At 46.4% G+C, this 8,227-nt stretch overlaps 1 protein-coding gene across 4 annotated transcripts; it reads left to right on the plus strand.

Annotated features, from left to right (window-relative positions):
- The first annotated feature begins 271 nt into the window (after window positions 1-271).
- ZP4 (zona pellucida glycoprotein 4) lies at window positions 272-7,990 on the plus strand. Of its 4 annotated transcripts, none has more exons than XR_011423686.1 (13): window positions 619-1,166; window positions 1,460-1,581; window positions 1,662-1,764; window positions 2,759-2,908; window positions 3,621-3,808; window positions 4,356-4,453; window positions 5,339-5,469; window positions 5,654-5,843; window positions 5,920-6,067; window positions 6,390-6,468; window positions 7,246-7,309; window positions 7,495-7,611; window positions 7,845-7,990. XR_011423686.1 is itself a non-coding variant. In XM_001490753.5 (12 exons), the coding sequence occupies exons 1-12, from the start codon at window positions 992-994 to the stop codon at window positions 7,958-7,960; spliced, it is 1,617 nt and encodes a 538-aa protein (XP_001490803.3). In that variant the 5' UTR covers window positions 272-991; the 3' UTR covers window positions 7,961-7,990. The 4 variants fall into 4 exon arrangements, 2 of the variants coding, with proteins under 2 accessions (XP_001490803.3, XP_070084884.1); XR_011423687.1 differs by having other exon boundaries at window positions 713-1,166; window positions 2,843-2,908; XM_001490753.5 differs by lacking the exon at window positions 7,246-7,309 and having other exon boundaries at window positions 272-1,166.
- The last annotated feature ends 237 nt before the right edge of the window (window positions 7,991-8,227 follow it).

An 8,227-nucleotide genomic window follows, 5' to 3' on the forward strand; every position in this document is an offset into this window, starting at 1 on the left:
CAAGTCTATTGTCTTGAACCGGGTGGTCACAGGTGAGTGCAGCAATCAGTTCCTAGCCTAAGGAAAGATACTTAATCCTGAAGGAAATGCCCGTTGGGAGGCGGAGGGAAGTCAGTTACAGGAGGTTACCAGACAAGCACAATAAACAAATGCAGATTTAAGTCCTTGCCTTCCCCACTGATTAAGAGTTTCTAGAGATATCTTTACAGATGGAGAGTTCCTTTACAATGTAAATGTCTCTTACAAAGGGTAAGTTAATTCTACTTTTCAGTTGCTTTCCTGTCTGCAAAGAAACCAGCCTCAAATAATCCTCATGCCAAAGAGACATATCTTGGGGTGGCCATTTCCAGGTCCCCACACAAGCCAGGCTGCAATTGTGCAGTGACTTCTTCTGAAAGTTTAGAACCAGTGGAGAAAATGACAAGGTTCCTTGAAGTCCCCGACAATGTTGACAGAGCACTTTCTGTTTGGCAAAGCACTGTGCCAGAGAGTTGACGTAGAACATCTCACTGAATCCCCCAGAACACTCCTGCCAGGAGATAATATGCCCAACTTACAGATGAGAAAACAGATTCTGCGAGGCGATCACTTACCCAGATCACATAACTCATAAGTGGCAGAGCTGAGATTCACACCCAATTATGCAAGATTCTGGAGGAAGCTCTTCTGAGGTCACAAAGCTAGTAAAATAAGTGCTACCCTGAGCAATCTTGAGGAAGCCTCTTTTAGCTGAAAGGCACCACATTTTTCCTGGACTCTGAAGGCCACCCGGATTGCAACATTTAAAGAGACGCAGCTGCAGACTGTGGCCTAAAGTGAATGAAGCTGGAGGAATCGCCCTTTCCAAAGGAGTCCCACCTGCGTGTTACACAGATGTGCACCTGACACCAGCTTTCCTTCCATATATAAGGAAACCTCCTGGAGCACAGGGAGTGCTGGCTCTTGAGAAAGGAAGCACAGGACTCTGCCAGCAGAGGCTTCTACTGGCACCATGTGGCTACTGCAGTCCGTCTTGCTCTGTTTTTCCTTGTCTCTTGCTCTGAGCGGTCAGCGTGAACTGGAGGCACCAGCTTATCCCGGTGTACTCCACTGTGGGCTACGGAGCTTTCAGTTCACTGTGAACCTCAGCCAGGAGACAGCGACTCCTCCCGCACTAATCGCTTGGGGTAAGTTTGACGACTCACCTGGTTTAGCCAGGCAGTGGTATGTTTCCTCTACTGCCTAAAGCTGCCCTCTGGCTGCTGGTCCTGACATTTTCCCCCTTTGGTAAACTCCGCAGCTTCTCTCTCCAGAGGAATCATCTAAAATATAACTTCATTTCTGCAGCTGCTTCCCCTCTTACTCCTCTCTCTTCGCAGCCGTCCCTTGGGTCTAATGGCAAAGTGAGCTGTCCTTTCCCAGCCCTGCTGACCTTGGTGACTGACCACTTGTGCTTTTGCCTCTCCCCACTCCCACCCAGACAACCGTGGGATGCCCCGCAGGCTGCAGAATGACTCAGACTGTGGCACCTGGGTGAGGGAGGACCCAGGCAGCTCCGTGGTGTTAGAAGCATCCTACAGTAGCTGCTATGTCACCCAGTGGGTGAGTATAACGCAATCACGAGGAACACTGAGACACCTCAGGCTACATCCAGGTTGACTCCTCAGGGCCTGTCTCTCCAGGACTCCCACTACATCATGCCGGTAGGAGTTGAAAGAACAGATGCAGCTGGACACAGGACAGTTACAAAGATGAAGCTGCTCGAGTGTCCTATGGATTTTCTAGGTAAGGGCTGAAAACGTTCAGGTTCTGAATGGTGTAGAGTTGCCTGGAAAGTGCCCTTGGGCCTCCCCTACCGGCTCTGTGTAGTGACAGCTGATACTCATGAAGGATTATCTTCCAACTCTCACCTCCACAGGCCAACCTTAAAGATTACTCTTACGCCTGAGAGATTACTCAGTGCAAAGGCACAGTGGGGAGTGCTTCCTCTCTAGTGTTAACCCAGTGCTGTAAGAATTATTGCTGCTCCCCAGCAGTGAGCTTGACCAAGGACCCCTCACTGGTGGGTGGCAGAGCTGGGATTCAAACAAGAATTAGCCGGGGACCAGGAATTCCTCGGTCTTGAGAAGGGTAGAGAAGGAAGCTGAAGCTATCAAGGAGACTTGGCAAATGCCTCCAAGAAGCAGACCATGCACTTAGAGCTCAGCCCTTTCAGTTGGGGGCTACTTGATCACCTAACTGGGGAATTAGTAGGAAGTAGGAGGCCTACTCAACCTTAGCAAATCTTGTCTTGTGAGCGAGAGCCCTGCCTCAAAGTCATAGCAGACTCAAACTTGTAAATCACTCTTCTCATCTGCCTTGCTGCTCAAAAGATAACCCAGAGGGATACCACTGACAAATACAGAATCACAGGCCCCACCCCAGACCTACTGAACCAGAATCTCCATTTCAAAAAGATCTCCAGGGAACTTGTAGCTCAGAAGACTGAGGAGCGCCTCTAGAGAACAGAAGGAAGGACTCTACTGGAAGGAAAGAGGAAAGGGCCCCACTGCTTCCGCTGATCTTGCTGATAGTCTCTTCTTTCAAAAAGTACTGACTTCAGGGGACTCTTCAGAGTGATTTAATGGTTACTTCCTGAGACTTAATCTCTAGTATACAATATGGATATATCTATTCTAATCTCTAGATCTATATGGGAATTTTGATGCTTTCTAACAAAACGGTCCTTTTTAAGGCCAAAGATTTTTACCTAGCTTGATTACTCTCCTCTAAAATCTAGCCCTGAATGCTCCAAGTGCTGACCTGTGTGACTCTGTCCCAGTGTGGGACAGACTGACATGTGCTCCTTCACCTGTCACTCAAGGAGACTGCAAGGAGCGAGGCTGCTGCTACAACTCGGAGGTGAATTCCTGTTACTATGGAAACACGGGTGAGTTAAGGCATCTTTGAAACCAGAAAAGTTCCAATTACTTGCCACTAAACCTGGAGGGAGGGGGATCTCCCCACCCGCCCCACCTCAGGCAAATACTAAAGATGACCAAAGGAGCTTTCTAGAGACTTCTATTGCCTATTGTCCTAGAAACCAAACACAAAGCAAATAACATTCAATGAATTCAAGAAGCTAAATCTACGTGCAAGATACTAGCTAACTGACAGAAAATTAACCTATTCCCAAGGAAAAGCCACATTGGTGACTGATAGTCTGATCAAGTATCTAGAGAGCCTTATTTCACAAACGTTACTTTCTATATGTCCTAAATCATGCTCTAAGTTTTCTAATGCAAAAGACACTCACTGAGTTTGTATATGCCATATCCTATGCTAAGCTCTGAACTCTAACTGATAAGTTAAAACAAAGCAGGTACTGCCATCCCCATTTTACAGACGGTAAAGCTGAAGCAAGGAGATTAAGCTTTGCTTGAGGTCTCACAATAAGTGGCGGAGGTAAGATTCAAGCCCAGGTGCTCATCCCGAGCCTTGATGAAGCTCTGGACAGCTGAACTTGCACTGAGGTCATTAGCTGGGGATGCCAACTTATCAGAGGGAGGGATCGAAAGTAGCCAAATCATTAGACTTTTGTCTAGCTGGCTCAATAACAGAGAAGATGACCTGCCTTCAGCACAACCACTCTGGTGTTTCAGTGACCTCGCGTTGTACCCAAGATGGCCACTTCTCCATCGCCGTGTCTCGGAATGTGACCTCACCCCCGTTGCTCTTGAGTTCTGTACACTTGGCCTTCAGGAATGACAGTGAATGTAACCCTGTGATGGCCACACATGCCTTTGCCCTCTTCCGGTTTCCATTTTCTTCCTGTGGTACCACAAGACGGGTGAGAACAATCGACTGTAGGCTCTGTTCCTGACTTTAGAAGTTGGGCAGGAATGTCCTAGCGACCAGTGGGAGAGCTGGAATATCTTAAGCCGTGCAGGATACACTGCTTGGCGTGTAGGATAGTCTCTAGGACTAAAAAGTGCTTCATCACTGAGAAAGCTGAAAGCTCCCCTGGGCGTTTGGCTAAGACTCTCACAGCTGTGCTCCAGCAAGGGGCTAGCACTTGCACCAAGCCTGGAAGAGAAGAACAAGCAACAGGTTCCTCCTACCACACTGCCCTGGGAAACAAGCAGGGAGGCCAGCTAAGATTGGTGCTCCTGGCTGTGTCAGATGAGTACTCAAAGCCCTTTCCTGTTCCTTTGTCCCAAAGTAAGGTGAAGTGATAACTTCCCGGGTTAGTCAATGTAGTGTCGTTGCCTCTGCTCATAGAGCAGAAAATGCAAGCTGTGATAGGGTAGCATTGCTGAGTTCTAGGTCAAAGCCAGTTGTGAGTGAAGCAGCATCTGGCTAGCAGGATTGACCAGACTTTTTTTACCCACTCATAGGTCACTGGAGACCAAGCAGTGTATGAAAATGAGCTGGTTGCCACTAGGGATGTGAGAACTTGGAGCCATGGTTCCATCACCCGGGACAGTATCTTCAGGTAAAGTTCTTAGTTAACCTGATCCTGCTTAACCAGAATGACTTCCCTTCCTCCATAAAGCAAGAGCTCTAGGGTAAGCCCTGAGTCCATAAAAGAACATTTCCTCATGATGAAAGAACCTGTCTACCACCTTGGTTGTCCAACTTGCTGACCAGTATTTGGCCAAGTCTCTCTGAATTGCTGCCACCAACTTGACCTAAGCCTCAAACTTACCTAGACTTCTATTTGATTTAACTGAGTTTCCTCTTTCTCATTTTGGCCTTCTTCCGTCCACCTCCATAGTCCATCCTGTAGCAAAAAGAATCCCTTTAAAGCCTTGATCAGATAGCATTTTTAAAGCTTTCTCATTGTCTTTCCATCACTTAACATCATGAGCGTAACCTACAGGACCCTGAGTGAAACAGCTCCTACTTGCTTTTCAGTCTGATCTCACCTGACATTGTCAAGTCCTCACTCGCTATTTCCCCAACCCTAGATTGTCCTTCTGTAGGCTCTTCAAAGAACCTCAAATTCTGCATGCCTCTCTTTGTTCTTTGTCAACTGTTCCTCTTCCTCCTCTACTTCTCAGTTACTGCTTTTCATCTTCCTTCACGTCAATCCCTGCAATGTCTTCCCTGACGACCCTCTCTACAGAAGGCACTTGTTTTTCACGGTGCCATGTCTATTTTGTGTATGATTCTTATATCTCCACCTCACAAACATCTATCTTGTTTACATATTGGTCGCTCCAACTAAAATATAGCTCCCACAAGACCAGGAATCATGCCCATCATGTTTACAGACTTGCCAACACCTAGCACTCAATGGTTCCTCAACCTTTAAAAATTGAAAGGTGACATGGCTCACTCACCCAAGTTCGCCAGCTAAAATCTTATTTTTCTGCAGGTTCCAAGTCAGCTGCAGCTACTCTGTAAGTAGCAATGCCTTCCCGGTTAATGTCCAGGTTTTTACTCTCCCACCACCCCTTCCTGAGACCCAGCCTGGACCCCTCACTCTGGAACTTCGGATTGCCAAAGGTAGGACACTCTTGGCTGGAGCATCTGGCCTCCCATCTAAGTCCTGTCCCTCTTCTGGGTGTGAAGACCCTACCTTGGTAACAAGACACTTGTTAGAGGTGTTTGTGGGTGATAGTCTTTCTCAAGCAACCTAGAGCTTCCCAGCTCTGTCTTTACTGCTTCAACTCATTTTGGCCTCTTACAGATAAACACTACATCTCCTACTACAACGTTAGTGACTACCCAGTGGTGAAGTTACTTCAGGATCCCATTTACGTGGAGGTCTCCATCCTTCACAGAACAGACCCCTACCTGGGGCTGATGCTACATCAGTGTTGGGCCACACCCAGCACAAACCCCCTGCATCAGCCTCAGTGGCCCTTGCTGGTAAAGGGGTAAGTGGCTTTTTCATGCAGCTGTGCTAGAGTCCCTCAAAGAGGCCCATCTTGACTGCTGGATACCTTTGCTTAGATGCCCCTACACTGGAGACAGTTATCAGACCCAACTGATCCCTGTTCAGAAAGCCTTGGATCTGCCATTTCCTTCTCACTACCAGCGCTTCAGCATCTTCACCTTCAGCTTTGTGGATTCGGTGGCAAAGCGAGCATTCAAGGGACTGGTATGATGCCTCCTTCCATGCTCTTCAGAAGGGCTCTGAACACTCCACCCCCAATTCAGAATTGCTTTCACATTGTACCACTCCTCATCCAAGGTTGCCCTTTAATTTTGGCTGTTGGTACTACCTTAGAGCAATCCTTGATACCAATGGCGTGAGTGACATGTGTCAACTAAACTGAGTTCTTTAGTGCTATTGTGATACCAGCTTGGTTTATCAAGACTTTCTGATAACTTTCACCCTCTTCCTGGGGAGGTAAAGTGGGTTTGAAGACTTCCCATATGATGTGGGGCTACACCATGATCCCAATTCTATTGGCTTCCAGGTGTATCTGCACTGCAGTGCATCCGTCTGCCAGCCTGCTGGGACACCACCCTGTATGATAACCTGTCCTGTGACTAGGCGTGAGTATCCAAGTAGTCTGCACTGGAAGACGGATTTGAATGAACCTTGAGTCCAGTGCTAACCTTTTGTAGCCTGTGGGCCAATGACTCAAACTGAAGATTCATCTTATTAATGAGGCTTCTTAAAGTAGTTTTATGATGGAGTGAACAGAAATACAGCTAGCTTCTTAGAATCCCAGGGCTTCTAAATATAAGCTATAAATCCTCAAGTAACTCTCAACCTTAGCTTTTTACATATAAATTTTGATTAAGCGAGGCATCAAACTGGGTCATGGCCTACATATGGCTCAATATAACTTTATATCTGGATAGTTCACAAATGTAGACTTCTGTACCTGCTTGAAGGCAGGTCTGGCAACACAGCCTGAAGATCCGCAGGTGGAATATGATTGCGGACTTTGAGTATATGCTCTAGTTGGTCAGGCTCAATGTTCCTAAAGTGTGTGTGTGTGCACACATGTGCATGTGCTTCCCCCTGGTCCACTAACGTTTACCTGTCTACCTCTGAATTAAGTGGAATTCATGACCCCTGAAGCTTTAAGTCCTTTCTGGCAAAGAAACTCATAGTATTTCTCATAACTGTATTAAACATAACACCTAACTCAAGTGGTATATAATTTCAAAGAACAATAACTTTTAGACTTTCCAAGGTCCCATAACTGGCAATAGAAATAGGGTTCAAACAGAGCTCTGTCGTTACTGTCTTACCAGTTACCTTTGTATCGTAGGAAAGTGTCTTGGTATTGTATAAGCTATCATTCACGTACCTCTATTTAGGGAAGGATGGCTGTTTGGAGATAGTCTAACATCATCTTCATTCCCAAATTCTGGTAAAACTGAGGTAAGTGTTAGATACAAAGTCTCGGGCTTGCTCATTTGTATTAACACAATGAGGTTTTCTTAAGGCAGCCAGCAGAGTTGCACATACCATGGGGCCTGGCCTTCGTATTAGACTCTTTTCCTAACTACCCCTACAACATGTGCAAACACGTTCTAACAAATCTCTGGTTCTCATCTCTCCAACAGGAAGACGAAGCTCTGACATCCGCTTTCAGAACAGCACTGCCAGCATTTCTAGCAAGGGTCCCATGATTCTACTCCAGGCCACAAAGGACTCTTCAGAAAAGCTCCATAAATACTCAAGTGAGTTGGAGGAGGCCTAACCAGCTACCCAAAGCCCTGCACCTGAACCACTAGTCAAACCAAAGCTACTTCCTTACCCCTACTTTTTAAGCCCTTAGTGATGTAATCAATGTGAACCTCAAAAGAAACCGACTAGCTTGTTTTTTTTCCCTATAGTTAGCGATTGCCAGTCTTTATCAGGACATAGAATCACTTGGTTTCAGCGTGCACTAACCTACTTCTCCATCCTACAGCTTCTCCTGTAGACTCCCAATCTCTCTGGGTGGCAGGCCTTTCTGGGACCTTTATTGTCGGAGCCTCATTAGTGTCCTACTTGGCTATCAGGAAACAGATGAGTTCCTCAGACTAAATGCATTAATAAAACCAGATTGCACTACCAGCCTGTGCCCAGTTTCTCATTTAAAGGGTTCGTCTGCTGTTGGCATCTCATCTTTCCAGTTCAGGATGGTATCAAAACATAACCCTCTTTCTACTCCAGCCTTTCTGTCTTCTGAACAACATTTCAGTAGAATTTCGTAGTTGGCTGACAATTTGAGCAGTGTATACAAGAACTAAATAGCTTAGACTTAGCAGATTTTTACAAGCTTGAGGAATATAGAACAAAACTTTTCCCCAA

This window comes from Equus caballus, chromosome 1, assembly GCF_041296265.1.
Source record: "Equus caballus isolate H_3958 breed thoroughbred chromosome 1, TB-T2T, whole genome shotgun sequence".
Taxonomy (NCBI): Eukaryota; Metazoa; Chordata; class Mammalia; order Perissodactyla; family Equidae; genus Equus; species Equus caballus.